Raw genomic sequence first — 17,757 nt, forward strand, 5'->3', positions numbered from 1 at the left:
AGGTCAGGTTTTGCACCTTCTCTAGTAGGTACATCCACATACTGAATCAGAAAATTTTCTTGTACACACTTAACAAATTTTTCTCCATCTAAACCCTTAACACTATGGAAAGTTAAAATCCCCTCCCATAACCACTCTGACAGATAACTGAGACCTCCCTCCAAATTTGTATCTCAATTTCTCACCATTAGGGGTCTATAATACAATCCCAATAAGGTGACCATCCCTTTTTTATTCCTCAGTTCCACCCAAATAGCTTCCCTGGATGTCTTTCCGGGAATGTCCTCCCTCAGCACAGCTGTAATGCTATCCCTTTATCAAAAAAGCCACTCCCCCTCCTCTCTTGCCTCCCTTTCTATCCTTTCTATAGCATTTGTATCCTGGAACATTAAGCTGCCAATCTTATCCATCCCTGAGCCACGTTTCAGTAATTGCTATGATATCCCAGTCCCATGTTCCTAGCCATGCCTGGAGTTCATCTGCCTTCCCTGTTCGGCCTCTTGCATTGAAATGAATGCAGTTCAATTTATCAGTCCGACCTTTTGCCCCTGCCTGCCCTGACCGTTTGATTCGTTTCTTTTCTGAACTGTACCAGTCTCAGGTTGATCTCTTTCCTCACTATGTCCCTGTGATTCCACGCCGCCCCCCCTCCCCACATCTTACTAAGTTAAATCCTCCTGAGCACTCTAGCAAATTTCCCTGCCAGTATATTAGTCCCCTTCCAATTCGGGTGCAATCCATCCTCCTTGTACAGGTCACTTCTACACCAGAAGAGATTCCAATGATCCAAAAATGTGAATCTTTCTCCCATACACCAGCTCTTCAGCCACGCACTCATCTGCTCTATCCCCCAATCCTGCCCTCACTAGCTCGTAGCACCGGGAATAATCCAGATATTACTACCCTCAAGCACCTCCTTTTTAAATTCATGCCTAACTTTCTACATTCTCCCTTCAAAATCTCATCCTTTTCCAATGTCGTTGGTACCAAGTGTTTGCAAAACAGATGAAGTTCAAGAATAAATAAATCTTTCTGCAATTAAACAAGACTTTGATTAGAAAACATTTGTATTGAATTATGGAGTATAGTTGTGCCTTACTGGATTGCTTCTAGGAATGACAGGTTTATCCGATGAGTATAGTTTTAGTACAAAGGGCCTACACAGGTTGGAGTTTAACTTCAAAGACGGTTTACAGGGTAAATACTGAGAGGTTGTTGGAGAGGGGGAATGGCCTTTAGATGAGGAGCCAGTAAGATTGAGAATCTAAAGCATCAAAGGATATGAAATAGATTCGGATAAGTGAAGGTGATGTTGAAGATCAGCCATGGAACTTATTAAATGACAAATCAGGCTTGAGGATTCTTGACCAATTTCTTTAGTTCTTATGTTCTTGCAAGAGAAGACTGCAATACATTCTCATGTTCCTGCCTGCTTCCTTCCTTTGCTGGAATGCAGCTACATTGTTATAATGTGCATTTAGCACATATGTGAATTATCACACGCAAATGTTTCGGGAATAGGCGACATAAGGCCTTCTTGCTGGATTGTAAACAATGCTCCTCCACTGGTGGTTTGAAGGTGATGGGAGGGCTTGTTAAATCCAGTCAATGCCCTGCTATCTGCCCAGGCTTTCCCTAATCACAAATCTACCAATGGTGGGTGGGCATCAGGAGGTCTGACCAGTGGTGGACCAATTGAATTGTCTAAACAGGTCCATTTAAACATCTCAACCGATTTTCAGGAATAAACCGATGGCAGAGGAGGCCAATGTGAAGCAGCCGGTTTGGGGCTCCAATGGTGCCCAAACCTTAACTGATCCCTTGCACCATTAAAAGACCTCAACATGGATTGTTACATCTACCCCATGTTCCCCAGCCAACACTTCCTCACTGAACGCTGAGAGCGTGCTGATTGATTGTAGCTTCTCCCTTCAATGGCTAAGTGCAGTATTGACAGTGACCACTGCCCCACTGGTGCTGCCAGTGCCAGGAGAAAGCTACCAGCCTCGAATTAACTGAGATTGCTCTGAAGCAGGTCTCCACATCCCTAGGGGATAAAACTTCCACCTCAAATTGGCCAATAAATGACAGCAATGTAGCCAGTTTGTCCTTGTTGATTGCTAGCCCCAGTACATCTTAGCCAGGATGCACATTTTCAAAACCAGCACTGAATAGCTAAACATCCAGCAGTTCTCAAGTCTAACAAGAGATCAGGGATTTCTGAACACAGTTTGTGCTTCTTTAAAGGTGGGTAATAGTTTCTTCTGTTACATCTGCTAATAACTGGTAATAAAATATTATAAAATTAAAACATTATTAAGAATATAAAATAACTACACCTTTGCAAGTATAACAGGAAGTTCACCCACGTTGCAAATGCACTAATAGAACCACAATCCCATTGTATTGAAGTTTTGACATCAAAAATCCAGGGAATTACAAAAATAATGGATGCCGCATACATACTCCAGTCCAAGAGATTGGTTGAATCAAGAAAGTAATGCAGTCGCTGTTGATTCAGACAAAGAAAAGAAAGTTACCATCGTAGCAATTAATGCAATCAGAGAAACAATTAGAACATAATTGTATTATTTCACTAATTGATCAAATTGAGGTGTTGCTGCCTTCTATTGTATTGTTCTGTATAGTTTGTTGTCCCAGGGGTGTACCTCTTTAACTAATCACTGGAAATATCAAAGGACCTCACCTTAAGGTGTTACATGTAACCCAACATTGCCCAGAAATGTTCTCACCAAATACCAGACACTCACCTTGTGTCAGTGCACCTTTCCCAGATGCATTGATATTTTCCTTAGAGTCATAGAACATAGAACATCTACATTATGGAAGCAAGCCATTCAGCCCATTGAGTCCACACCTACCCTCCAAAGGTGGATGCTGTTTCCATTCTTTGGCTTATTTCAAGTTTTATTGATCTGTTTTATATAATTTCTCACCAAGAGTGAGTGAATGTCCATCTTTAAAAATTTTCAGGGTCATCCTTATACCATACTCCCCTACTACATTTGCGTTGTGTTACGGAATTTCACAAAATCTCACTGAGATACTGTCAGTGGACAAAAAGATTTCAAGCATTTTTTTTGGCCCACTTGTATATCTGAAAAGTCAAAAAAAATGCAGTAACCTAAACTCGTCAATTTAAATATAAAATGTAGAATAATTAATACAATCCTGAGGTGGGGGGAGGGGGGGGGGGGTGGAAGTAGAACAGGAAGAATAGGTTACAATAAGATTGGCTTGGTAATCCAACCCTGATGAAGCAGGCAAGACCTGAAGGTAAGCCTGCCACATTGGGCCTGAGTAGAAACCATTTGGAAGGAATAATCTACTTTACTTTATTACCTCATCTTATTTTCATAAGTAGAATGTTGGTATCACTGGCAAGGCTAACATTTATTCTGCTTATCTATTTGCCCTTGAGATATTGGCCATTTCTTGATTGGTTGTAGTATTTGTGGCAATAGTGTTCACATTGCCATTAGTGTGGAAGATTTTCATGGAAGGATTGTAATAGTTCCTGGACAGGATGGTGTGATTTGCAGTGAAACTTGCAGATGGAAGTGTTACTTTTCATCTTTTTTTTATTACCCCAGGCACCAGAATTGACAGGTCTGGAAGGTGCTGGTAGGTAAGTCTGGCATGTTGCTGCAGTGTATCTTGTAACTTGTGCTATTTGTGGAGTGAGTACCTCACACTCCTTACTCCCACTAAGTGGGCAGCATGTTGGCTCACTGGTTAGCACTGCTGCCTTACAGTGCCAGGGACCCGAGTTCGATTCCACTCTTGGGTTACTGTCTGCGAGGAGCCTACACATTTTCCCTGAGTTTGTGTGGGTTTTCTCTCACAGCCAAAATATATGTGGGCGAGATGGATTGGCCATGCTAAATTTCCCATCGTATCCAGGGATGTGTATGTGAGTTAGCCATGGTTAATGATGGGTTACGGGGATAGAGTAGGGGGGGAGCTGGGGTGTGGTCTGGATGAGGGATTGTTCAGAGGGTCAGTGTGGACTCAATGGGCTGAGTGGCCTGCTTCCACAATGTATGGATTCGAAGTGGTGTTCAATATAAGGGAGTATGGATTCATCAGTGAAGCATGTGCAGTAACTGGTATCAACAGATGATTTTCTTGTCAATGCTTGACCTGATGCCACTGGGTTCAACTTTGAGGATTCCTAGGGCAACTCCCTCCATACTTTGCCCCATCTCTAGCAACTTTGCCCTTCCGGTGGGTCAAGGTTTACCCAGGGATGGTGATAGTGGATCCTGGGACATTATGAGTAAGGTATGATTCCGTGAGTATGACTATGTCAGCTGCTGCTTGACTAGTCTGTGAGATAGCTCTAGCCCCAGATGCTGGTAAGGACTCTGCAGGGCCAGCAGGGGTGATTTGCCATTTCCAGCACCTTAGTGAATTCTAGGTTTTACATTTAGTTTATTTCCTTCTTTTAGACTCTGTAGTATTTGATCAAGCTTAATAGCTGGGCCATTTCACAGGGGAACTAAAAGCAAACTGCAGTGCTGTGGGTCTGGAGTTAGATGTAGGCCAGTCCTGGCACAGATCTCCATATAGAACATAGAACATAGAACATAGAAGAATACAGCGCAGTACAGGCCCTTGGGCCCTCGATGTTGCGCCGATCCAAGCCCACCTAAACTACACTAACCCACTATCCTCCATATACCTATCCAATGCCCTCTTAAATGCCCATAAAGAGGGAGAGTCCACCACTGTTACTGGCAGGGCATTCCATGAACTAACGACTCGCTGAGTGAAGAACCTACCCCTAACATCAGTCCTATATCTACCCCCCCTTAATTTAAAGCTATGCCCCCTTGTAATACCCGACTCCATACGCGGGAAAAGGTTCATACTGTCGACCCTATCTAACCCCCTAATCATCTTGTACACCTCAATCAAGTCACCCCTAAACCTTCTTTTCTCTAGTGAAAACAGCCCCAAGTGCCTCAGTCTTTCCTCATACGATTTTCCTTTCATACCAGGCAACATCCTGGTAAACCTCCTCTGCACCCGTTCCAATGCCTCCACATCCTTCCTATAGTATGGCGACCAAAACTGCACACAATATTCCAGATGCGGCCGTACCAGAGTCTTATACAACTGCATCATGACCTCAGGACTCCGGAACTCAATTCCTCTACCAATAAAAGCCAGTACGCCATATGCCTTCCTCACCGCACTATTTACCTGGGTGGCAACTTTCAGAGATCTGTGTACATGGACACCAAGATCCCTCTGCTCATCCACACTACCAAGTATCCGACCATTAGCCCAGTACCCCATCTTTTTGTTATTCTTCCCAAAGTGAATCACCTCGCACTTAGCTACATTGAATTCCATCTGCCACCTTTCTGCCCAGCTCTGCAGCTTCTCTATATCCTGCTGTAACCTGCCACATGCTTCCTCACTGTCAACAACTCCTCCGACTTTCGTGTCATCCGCAAACTTGCTCACCCAACCTTCTAACCCCTCTTCCAGGTCATTTATAAAAATGACAAACAGCAATGGTCCCAAAACAGATCCTTGCGGAACACCGCTAGTGACGGCACTCCATGAAGAAACTTTGCCATCAACTACTACCCTCTGTCTTCTTCCATCCAGCCAATTCCTAATCCAAACCTCCAACTCACCCTCAATGCCATATCTCCGTATTTTCTGCAGTAGCCTACCATGGGGAACCTTATCGAACGCCTTACTAAAATCCATATATACCACATCTACCACTTTCCCCTCATCAACCTCCTTCGTCACCTTTTCAAAGAATTCAATAAGGTTTGTGAGGCACGACTTGCCCTTCACAAAACCATGCTGACTATCCTTGATCACATTATTCCTATCTAGATGTGCATAAATCCTATCCCTTACAATTCTCTCTAAGACTTTGCCCACAACAGAAGTGAGACTCACCGGCCTATAGTTACTAGGGCTATCCCTACTCCCCTTTTTGAACAAGGGAACCACATTTGCTATCCTCCAGTCTTCTGGGACTACTCCTGTAGACAAAGAGGACATAAAAATCAAGGCCAATGGCTCTGCAATCTCCTCCCTTGCTTCCCAGAGAATCCTAGGATAAATGCCATCAGGCCCAGGGGACTTATCTATTTTCACCTTTTCCAGGATTTCCAACACCTCTTCTCTACATACCTCAAAGCCATCCATTCTACTTATTTGTGCCTCAGTATTCTCATCGACAACAATGCCCTGTTCCTGAGTGAATACTGAAGAAACGTATTCATTCAGTGTCTCCCCAATCTCTTCCGCCTCCACACGCAACTTCCCCCTACTATCCTTGACTGGACCTATTCCTACCCTAGTCATTCTTTTATTCCTAACATACCTATAGAAAGCCTTAGGGTTTTCCCTAATCCTATCTACTAAGGACCTTTCGTGTCCCCTCCTTGCTGCTTTTAGCTCTCTCTTCAGGTCCTTCCTGGCTACCCTATAACTCTCAATCGCCCCAATTGAACCTTCACGTCTCATCTTGAGATAGGCCGCCCTCTTCCATTTAACAAGGGATTCCAATTCCTTATTAAACCACGGCTCCCTCGCACGACCCTTTCCTACCTGCCTGACAGGTACATAATTATCAAGGACACTCAATAGTTGCCCCTTGAACAAGTTCCACATATCATTTACACTCTTGCCTTGGAGTCTACTTTTCCAAGCCACACATCCTAAGTCATGCCTCACCGCATCATAATTTCCCTTACCCCAGCTATAATTCTTGCCCTGTAGTACACACTTATCCCTCTCCATCACGAGTGTAAAAATCACCGAATTATGGTCACTATCCCCAAAGTGCTCACCTACCTCTAATTCTAACACCTGGCCTGGTTCGTTACCCAGAACCAAATCCAGTATGGCCTCACCTCTTGTTGGCCTGTCTACATATTGTGTCAGGAAACTCTCCTGCACACATTGAACAAACACTGACCCATCTAACGAACTTGAGCTATAGCTTTCCCAATCAATATCAGGAAAGTTAAAGTCCCCCATAACAACCACCCTATTACTGTCACTCATCTCCTGAATCACCTTCCCAATCCTTTCTTCAATGATTCTAGGACTATTAGGAGGCCTGTAAAAGACTCCTAACAGGGTGACCTCACCTTTCCTATTCCTAACCTCAGCCCAAACTACCTCAGATGGCAAGTCCTCATCCATCGTCCTTTCCACCGCTGTAATACTAAAGGATATCTGAAGGATATTAGTGAAACACATGTTTTTTTTTGACACTAGTCAATTCCATGGGCACCATTAGCATGGCATATCTCAGTGGGCATGTTCTGTATCTTTTTTTGAAATGTAACATTCTGAGTATTGCTTCAATGTTATCCTTAATCATAGGCTTTCTTATCAAGCCAAGCAATGATCTCCCAGAATCAGCAGCACACAAAATAAATCCCATGTTACATTTTAAAAATGAAACAAGGTAAAGAAAGCAATTCATTAATTTCTTACTGTTTTCCGCAAATCTTCAAGATTAAAACAACCTTGAGGTTTGTTTATTTCTGCCAATAGGATTCGGTCACATGGTGATATGGAGCTAAAACATAGGAAACATGCTACTTTCCTTTAATAAGCACAGTTGAAAAAGAAGTACTTCCATTTTCACCAGCAAGTTATGATGCCCGAGAAGGCATTCAATGACAGGGTCAGTTTACTGTTAAAAATTGAAGGCCAGTACTGAGGAGAGAACAGGACTCTAGCATTATTGTATACACATCTTACCTGTTGTAGCAATTGGTAAATTTCCTTACATAAACCAAGAATGCTCATCACAAATACAGTTCTTGTGCACAGTTTATACAACAGTGACTCCTATGGAAGAAACAAGTTGAAATGAGTCAACTATTCAATATCATGTCAGTATTCCAGGTGACACCTACAGGAATTATGTCTGAAATACTTCAGAATAAAGGGTTAGGAACTCCATCACGTTTGGGTTAAGAAACTATCACATGTTGAACAGGAGTGGAGGAATTTGGGCTGGAGTTTTCTATTGGGTGAACTGGCTGATATGAGAAATTGCAATTGCATTTTATTGGTGGGAATTCAATATCTCTGTATCTTACCCAACTTCTTCAAAGTTAAAAATCACACAACACTAGGTTATACTTTTTGTTTGAAAGTACAAGCTTTCAGAGTGCTGCTCCTTCATTGCAAAACTAGTGGGGCAGGTATATAGGACACAGAATTTATAAGTAAAAGATCAAAGTGTCGTACAACTGATGCCAAGTATTAGACAAACCTCGATGGCTGTTAAGTCTTTAATCACTTAGAATGGGGATGTGGGTTTCATTTGATTAATATGTAAATCCCAGAATTTCTTTCAAGTCTAAAGTTCCAAAATATGGAGTACAGGAGTTGGAAGGTCATGTTGTGGCTGTACAGGACATTAGTTAGGCCACTGTTGGAATATTGAGTGCAATTCTGGTCTCCTTCTTATCGGAAAGATGTCATGAAATTTGAAAGGGTTCAGAAAAGACTTACAAGGATGTTGCCAGGGTTGGAGGATTTGAGCTATAGGGAGAAGCTGAACAGGCTGGGGCTGTTTTCCCTGGAGGGTAGGAGGCTGAGGGGTGATCTTATAGAGGTTTATAAAATTATGAGGGGCATGAACAGGGTAAATAGGCAAAGTTTTTTCCCTGGGGTCGGGGAGTCCAGAACTAGAGGGCATAGGTTTAGGGTGAGAGGGGAAAGATATAAAAGAGACCTATGGGGTAACTTTTTCACACAGAGGATGGTACGTGTATGGAATGAGCTGCCAGAGGAAGCGATGAAGGCTGGTACAATTGCAACATTTAAGAGGCATTTGGCTGAGTATGTGAATAGAAAGAGTTTGGAGGGATATGGGCCGGGTGCTGGCAGGTGGGACTAGATTGGGTTGGGATATCTGGGCGTCATGGGCGGGTTGGACCGAAGGGTCTGTTCCCATGCTGTACGTCTCTATGACTCTATGACTAAGTCATAGGTCCAAGATAACTTAAGGTTTTATCAGTATAAAAAAAGGCAACATCTCAGCTCAGCTTAAAACTGTAAAGTTAGAGTCTGCTTGTGTCCCAAGCTGGAGTCAGACAGCTTTTATTTCCAAAGTAGGAAAACATCACATGAACTGATTGCCTACAGATTGTGTGCTTTTTGAACAAAATAGAATGTATCTGCAAATCTAATTCTGCAAATGCAGATTCACTTTTTCAAAGACAGAGTGTGCATCATTTGGAACAACACAAATGCCCCCATCCCCGATTGAGACACAGTCACTTCTGACACGGACTGTCATGTCTGTGATATAAACTTCACAACCAGCAGATCAGGATGTGAAACAGCTAGACTTCATCCAAATTCCAAACTTGGACCACTTAATGCTTTCAGCTGTCTCTCTCTCTCTAAATACACACCTGCACCATGGCTGTTAGGAACAAATGGTGGTTAATATTTTCCTTATCTGAGGAAGAATATTCTTGCCAGAGAGGAAATGCAGTGAAGGTTTCCCAAATCCATTCCTGGATTGGCAGGACTGACTTAAGAGGACAGATTTGAGTCAGTTTGGATTGTGTTCAATCAGTTTGGATTGTGTTCATTAGAAAAATGAAGGGGTTATCTCACAGAAACCTGCAAAGTTCTAACAGGACTAGACAGATTAGATGCAGGATGTTCCTGATAGTGGGGGAGCCTAGAACCAGGGGTTGTAGTTTAAGGATAAGGGATAAACTTCTTAGGACTGAGATGTGGAGAAATTTCTTCACCAACAGTGGTGGGCCTACAGAAGATGGTTGAGGTGAAAACACTGTGTCTTTGAGGACATAGACATAGCTGATCTGGCTAAAGTGATCAAGAAATATGGGATGAGGGTGGGATTAGGGTATTAAGCTTGATGATCAGCCATGATCATATTGAATAGCAAAGCAGGCTTGCGGGGCTGAATGGCCTACTCCTGCTCCTACCTTCTATGTTTCTAGATTTCTGAATCTTTTTCCATAAGGTCAATGAAAGGACAGAATGGAATTTTTTTTTTTAAAAGACACTTCTGAAAACTGTGTGACTGAGTTTATGAATGAAAGAGAGTAGGTCTTGCTTGGATAATAATTTGGATGTCAGTTGGGGAAACATCAGCTGAGGAAAGGCTGCCCAGCTCAGATCTCTGCTGTTTCTGGAACATTCTTACTGTGTATCTTGTGGAACATCTAGAAAACATCTTGATACTCTGTGTGTGTGTGAGCATGAATACCTGTTTGAACGTGTGTTAGTGTCCATGTGAATATGTGTGTGAGTGTCTGCATGAATATGTAAGTGTGTGAATATACATTCATGCAGACAAGAGCACGTTTGCATGTTCATGTGCCTGCATGTGTTTCTATGCACATTTGCATATTGACCTATTTAAAGCAGCAAATACTTATATTCTCCTATTAAAACACGTGTCTTATCCAGTTTTACATTTTCATTGAGTGTTTCATAACAAATCAATAGTTTTGTCTTAAAAAAACTTGGTTAGAGAATCTTTTTATTCTAAATCTAATATAGGGAAAGCAGATGACTGGCCATTTCAGGAAGTGGGTAGAATCAGGTGATTTGCAATGATTTCTACAATTGCAAAGTTTCTGGAAGTACTGTGGAGTGTTTTTGGAGTTCTTGCTATAATTTGTTGTATTTGGTCGAGAATGTTTCCATATCCTCACAGGGAAGGCAGAGGGGTTAGTGATCTGCGTCTATAAAGGCTGCAGCAGGTAGGGCCACAATACCACTGATTCTGCAATATGACAATTAAAACCATAAGACAATAAGATGTAGGAGCAGAAGTTGGTCATTCATCCCTGTCTGCTCTGTCATTCAATTTCTCCATAGCTGATCTAATAATCCTCAATTCCACTTTCCTGCCTTTTCCCCATCACTCTTAATCTCCTTTCTTATTAAAAATCTGTCCAGCTCAGCCCAATAGCCCTCTGTGATAAAGAATTCTATAGATTCACGACCCACTGAAAAAATATATTCTGCCTCCTCTTTGTCTTAGTTATCGACCCTTTATTCTGAAATGATGCCCTCTGTTCCTAGTCCCTCCCACAAGGGGAAACAACCTTTCTGCATCTAGACTGTCACGCCCTCTAAGAAATCTATCTGTTTCAATAAGATCACTCTCAGTCTTCTAAATTCCCCTGGGGAAAGGCCAAACCTATTCAAGTTTTCCTCATAAGACAATCACTCCATAGCTGATATCAGCCGAATGAACCTTCTCTGGACTGCCTCCAGTGCCATATTGGAGAGGGGAAACTTTATGTCCACTACCAAATCGGAATCAAACTCCCTTATACTGAATTTAGCTAAAGAGGATCAAAAAACTGATAAAGAAAGAGAAAGTAGAATATGAAACTGAACAAGTGAGAAACATAAAAATGGACTGTAAAGGCTTCTATGGGTGTGTAAAGAGAACAAAAGATTAGAAAGACAAACTGGTGCCATAAAAAATGTAGAGACAGAAGAATTTATATAGACAATAGACAATAGGTGCAGGAGTAGGCCATTCAGCCCTTCGAGCCTGCACCGCCATTCAATATGATCATGGCTGATCATTCCTAATCAATCAATCAATCAATTATGATAGTGAAGGAGAGAATGGCAGAGAATCCGAACAGATATTTGATGAATGTCTTTTTAAAGTCACGTGTTGGCTCGATAGAGTAGATAGGGAGAAGCTGTTCTTGCTCATTAAAGGAACATGAACAAGGTGGTGTAGATTTAATGTGACGTGCAGATGAAGCTGGAGTAATATGAGAACAGAACATTTCTACGCAGCGAGAAGTTAAAGTGCGGGATGCACTGCTTGACAACATGGTGGAGGCAGGTTCAATTGAGGCATTCAAGAGGGTATTGGATGATTATTATGGATGGATGTAATGTGGAAGGGTTTGGGGAGAAGGAAGGAGATTGGCCACACTAAATTATCTTTAATGTCCAGGAATGTGTAGACTAGGTAGATTAGCCATGGTAAACATAGGGCTCTGGGGGAGGGGATGGGATGGTCTTGAGAGGGCTGGTGCAGACTTGATGATCAAATGGCCACTTAATGCACTGCAGGGATTCTATAAATCAGCTTCTCATAATAGACCCCATCTAAATTTCCTTATCTCATAGGTGGGACAGCAGAATGTGGATTAAATCTGATCTCTGCAGTCACCTGCATGTATCAACTTTAAAAATTGTCTTCTGAATGAAGGGTAGAAATTGAACAATTTCTTTCTGAAACAAAAATGAGATTATATGGTCAAATGATATTTATCACAAAATGCTGAAAGGAGGAAATTATCAATAAGTTAATAACCGTGAATAAGTCAAGGTACTCTGAGGTATGTTCTTGGGAAATAGTTGTCATACGATCAGAAACATTTATATATTACACAAAGGTAAAAACTGGTGTCAAAACAAATGCTTATTAGAAGTAAATCTGAGATTTACTCACAATAATAATCTATTACAACAGCTACTTATGTGAAAAGTGTCAGAATGGGAGGAAGGGTTGTAGCAGTAGCCTCCAGCTGTGATCACAAATCATTCTAATTGACATAATCAGGACTCAGAAAGTCAATGTGAAACAGCCAAAGTTAAAGATATATAATAGGAGGGCCTGCTGAATCAAAAGAAGGAGTCACCGCACTACAGAATAAACATTACAAAATATGCACGTCTTCATTCATATTCTTGGTTCATTGGTACCTGGGCAAATTTAAATACTAAATTAACAATCCTCATCTTTCATAAAGAATGGCTATGCATAAACAGACCTTATATCTCATCCAGGGCCCTGTCAATCCTTGAGTAAAGTTGGAAACGATCGCTGGTTCGTTGTCAAAGGCATGAGGTCGTGAAACAATAATGAGGAACGTCAATGGTATAAGTAACATTGAGAAGAGAGCCATATTTATGATGTGTGCTCTAAGTCCATACGCTTGCCTACCAAGAAACAAAGTTAAATATATTAGTCCATTGTAAATATCAAAACTAACCACTAAATTGAAATTCCATTCCCATATTTATATGAAGGAGATTACCAGAGAAAATATTTATGTGCATGCATGAGAAATTAAGTTATATTGGTAGTTCATTTTGTAGCAAGGCTCAGGAAACTTCAAGCAATGAGAAATGTGAAGTAGTGTCAATTCAGAAATATGATCAGTGAGAGTGGCAATCAAAAAATAGGTTATCCAGGAACTTGTTTCATTTTTCCTCTATGGAATCTTGATAAAAATTGGCAATGAGTTTTCAAGCATAACAACAATGATGAGACTTCAAAGTTATTTCATTGTCGAGATCATTTTGGTATCTCTTTGTTCTTTCTGTATCCAATTCTATTATATTAGAATTCAACTGTTGTACCTCCAATATTTTTGCATGGTGTATTTATATATGTGAGTTTATTCAAAAAATTATTGCTAGTTGAGTAAAGAGTTCCTTTCCAATATCCAGATTAAATTTATTTTTTATCAATTTCATTCCTCTCTTGACAAACTTTGAAGAGATATTTTGAGTTTGCTCTGTGCAACCATTTAACACCCTGACAAAATCTACCATCACTGGCTGCTTTCAAAACTTCAGTTTTGAAGTTTCTCTCATCTTTCCATGATGTGGAGGTGCCAACATTGGTCTCGGTGGACAAAGTCAGAAGTCACTCAACACCAGGTTATAGTCCAACAGGTTTATTTGAAATCACAAGCTTTCGGAGCGTTGCTCCTTCATTACCTAATGAAGGAGCATTGCTCCAAAAGCTTGAGATTTCAGATAAACCTGTTGGACTATAACCTGGTGTCATGTGACTTCTGACTCATCTCTCCAATTAGACTCAAGCCTTGGACCATTTTTACCACTGATTTAATATCAGCCAGCAGTAAAACTCACATCTCCAACAAGGCCAAGACCTCATCCGAAATTTGCAATCACTTTGCACCAGGTTATAGCCCAACAGGTTCATTGGAAGTGCTATCCTTTGGAGAACTGCTCCCTCATCAGGTCACTAGTTACCTGATGATGGAGCAGTGCTCTGAAAGAGTGCTTCCAAATAAACCTGTTGGACTATAACCTTATGTTGTGTGAATTTTAACTTTATCCACCCCAGTCCAACACCAGCGCCTCCACATCATATATTTGTAAGCAAAGACATGCCATAATAATGTATGATTACCTATAGAATGGGGATTGTCTTAAGTAGAAGTTCAGAATGTATTAAGAGTTTTAAGTTTCAGTTAAAAACCACACATGATTATGTGCTAATGAATTATACCAGAACAAGCTGCTCTTAATTCAACACCCTGCATACCATTTCATTTTCAGAAACTGTGTACAAACTGGATGGTTCAGAAGGTCAGCTCGATTGAAACGTATCATAGCCTAAAAGATACAACAGAAATATTACAACAGAATCAATTTTAAAAGCTAACAGACATCAATTACCAAAATTACTTTAAATAATCACTGTGCATAAAATCAAGAGATGTAACAATGCAATTATCTTCTCTGATTCATGTATTATTTGCTGTGCAAGAAATTAATGGCTTATATAGGTGACCTGTAAGAAAAACCACAATGCAATGCTTGAACTCTGCACCATTGCAGACGCAACAGTGATATTTAGTTAGTGTACACCGGGTCAGTTTTCAATGTCAAAGAATGTTAAAAAAAATTGGAAATCTTACATCGTACCTACAGATATGATGCTATCTGTTATTTTTTCTTGGATCGACTGCACTAGTCATCTATTTCTGCTCTAGTGTTCTGACTGGATTGTTCAGCTGAGACAACGAAATTGAGAAATATGCTTTCAAAATTAGGGGTGGAATTTTGAGACCCTGTCGATGCCAGGAAAGGAAGGCTGGCAGGGACTGAAAGTGTGTTGGCTTCTTGAATTCATCATCTGCACTTGAGATCCAGGAAATCCATTCATTCCCAGAAGGCAGGCGGGCAATTAGTCTCACTTAGACTGTAATTGTGCAGGATTTGAGAGGCTGCTTTCAGTGGGCTTTCAATTTCCCAATGCGATGGGGAGGGAAGGTCAAACTGCCTTGAGGTAGAGGATCCACGCCAGGCTGGGATTGCAGCATTACTGGTTGGCCTCAGGGGCTGCCTGGTTGGAAACCGTCGAACAAAATGAACACTATGCAGAGGAGCCCCTCACCACACAATGGCAACCTGGCTTCTTAGTGTTTTTTTTATTGATATTTTCACAAGGTAATTGACAAGACCCTTGCATGGTGACATGTCTACCCAGTTGCCCACTTTGTACAGCAGCAGAAGCCTTTCCTGAGGCTTTAACTCCTTTGATTTGAAGCAGGAGGACCACTGTCCACCTGCCAACTTTAATGGGCAGGAAATGTATCTCATGCTTAGGTGTACATGAAAATCTTAACTTTAATCAAGTTCCAACCATAGGTTGTAACAGCACCTGAAAACAGTCCCACCCCATCTTCCCAACCTCATCTTGGAGGCATGGTGGCTCAGTGGTTTGCACTGCTGCCTCGTAGCAGCAGGACCCAGGTTCAATTCTACCTTCAGGCAACTGTGTGGAGTTTGCACATTCTCCCCGTGTCTGTGTGGGTTTTTTTCTGGTGCTCTGGTTTCCTCCCACAATTCAAAGATGTGCAGGTTTGGCGGATCCGTCGTGCTAAATTGCCCATATTGTCCGGGGATGTGTAAGTTAGGTGCATTAGCCATGGGATATGCAGGTTGCAGGGATAGGGTGGGAGTGGTCGCAATTGTGTGGACTCAATGGATCAAATGGCCTGCTTACAAACTTTAGGGACGCTATGATCCTGAACACTGGACAAAGGCTTTCCATCAAATCAAACTTATATAAACCAATACACGTATTAGTGGGAAGCAGCAACACCTGCTTCCCCCTCCATACCAAATTCCAATTTGCACTAAACTCTCTCTGTAACACTCTGTTTTCAGTGCAACTCATTACAAACCACACCATACACCATTATGATCTTGTATTTCTTGTCAATTTGTCTCCAGCTACATCACAAAAGCAGGTGATATTTGAACCCAAGTCTCCTGGCCCAGAGGTAGGGACACTACTACTGCAACATATGAGTCCTCCTGTCTACATATGTACAATTTTAGAACCACAACCAATTAACAACGACTGACATAGCTTTCTGCTCACAGAAATTGACATCTTCTGAAGCAATCACTTTCAACCATTTGAAAGATCCGCATGAGGCGCTATTAGCAGCCAGTTTACAAGCAGATTTATGAGTAACATCTCATAATCCATTGGAGCATCCCCACAAGATTCCAACTTGTAAAGTGTCCCTTTATCAAATCTCTGAATCTGGCTTTCTGTAATCTAACTTGACAATTCTAGTGGGGTGATACAAAACAAAAAACCACGGATGCTGAAAATCTGAAATAAAAACAGGAATTATTTGAGAAACTCAGCAGGTCTAACAGCAACTATGGAGAGAAATCAGAGCTAACATTTTGAATCCAGTGACCCTTACTAGGGGCTTTGTTTCACTACATATTATTCTTAACAGGTTATACAAAATTGTCATTGTGTACTCACATTTAATGCTGTTAGCGGTGCATATTGAACATTTTCTTCCTTCTTTGCTCGTTTTTTGAATGTGAGTGGACATTGTAAATATCTGAAATCATATTCAATCTGCGCAACAAACAATATGGAGTTAGATGCATTTCATCAATATTAAATAATAGCTAACTACCAATTCAGATAAGAGCAGACTTACTGAGAAGTTCACACTTTTCCTGTCTTCTGATGATTCTGTCATACATCTGTCCAAAAGGTCCTTAAAATAAATGCAAACATCTCCTAAACATAGGTGTAATAGTTTCAAGTAAGCAGCATATAATTATTATACAACATGAGAATGAAAGCGGTCAGAAAGATTACTGTAATTAGTTTACAAATGAAAGCAATGAAAACGCTGCATTGTATATGAGTATGATACTGGAACAGGGATGTTACTGGCTGGGATAATAGAGTAGAAATCTTAGGCATGATTGATGCTGAGCAAGATAGGAAAAAAGGGCAGAGACAGAACGTGTATATCTCAGATGGAGTCAATTATGTCAATTTCACAAAAGTAGAAAGTAGGCTTATTATCAATTTGCATTTAATTTATTTGCAAATATTTAAATCTCTGTAGATAGCAGAAGTACTGTTATGCATGGTTCCTAAAACTGCCTTGAAACTGATTTATGTAAAATAATTTAATTTGATTGTTTAAACATTCTAGAACACACTTTCTCCATAATGGCTGTAAAGTAACAGAAACACTGAACATGTCCCAATGCAGTAGGATAATAACACATTTTCCATTACAAAGTCAATTCATGCTGTTCTTTGAAGTCCATTAATGCATAAAATTTAAAGTCCATAACCTTGCCTTGAAATCCAACAGCGGCCGAAGTCCTTCCCATCTCTATCACTTCCTGCAATCCAACAATCCTCTGTGATCCAATTCTGGAATAGAATAGCCTTTATTCTGGCCTTCTATGCATTCCCAATTTCCAAAGATTTTATTGGGGGTTGTACCTTTAGTCATTTCAGTCTTAAACTGGAGTTTCCTCAATCTGGGGTGATAACTCTCCACTTTGAAGGCTTTTTTCAGACCCTAATGCTTTGACAAGGCATTGGTCAGCTGAGACAATGAGCTGAGCACTAAATAAAAAGGGTTGGTTGGGAGCCCACTCACAAAA

The 17,757-nt window shown here is 41.0% G+C and overlaps 1 protein-coding gene across 1 annotated transcript in view; it reads right to left on the bottom strand.

Annotated features, from left to right (window-relative positions):
• The window catches only part of trpa1b (transient receptor potential cation channel, subfamily A, member 1b), a 133,702-nt gene that overhangs the window by 15,878 nt on the left and 100,067 nt on the right, over nt 1–17,757 (bottom strand). Inside the window, exons 16-21 of the mRNA XM_087985804.1 lie at nt 16,785–16,844; nt 16,601–16,699; nt 14,351–14,421; nt 12,822–12,990; nt 7,774–7,863; nt 2,340–2,509 (exon numbers count right to left, since the gene is read on the bottom strand). Coding sequence (XP_087841930.1) covers nt 2,340–2,509; nt 7,774–7,863; nt 12,822–12,990; nt 14,351–14,421; nt 16,601–16,699; nt 16,785–16,844 — 659 coding nt within the window. The remainder of the gene's footprint in view (nt 1–2,339; nt 2,510–7,773; nt 7,864–12,821; nt 12,991–14,350; nt 14,422–16,600; nt 16,700–16,784; nt 16,845–17,757) is intronic.

Source organism: Chiloscyllium plagiosum, unplaced genomic scaffold (assembly GCF_037043375.1).
Source record: "Chiloscyllium plagiosum isolate Xiang-an unplaced genomic scaffold, Cpla_swu_hap1 HiC_scaffold_4, whole genome shotgun sequence".
Lineage (NCBI taxonomy): Eukaryota > Metazoa > Chordata > Chondrichthyes > Orectolobiformes > Hemiscylliidae > Chiloscyllium > Chiloscyllium plagiosum.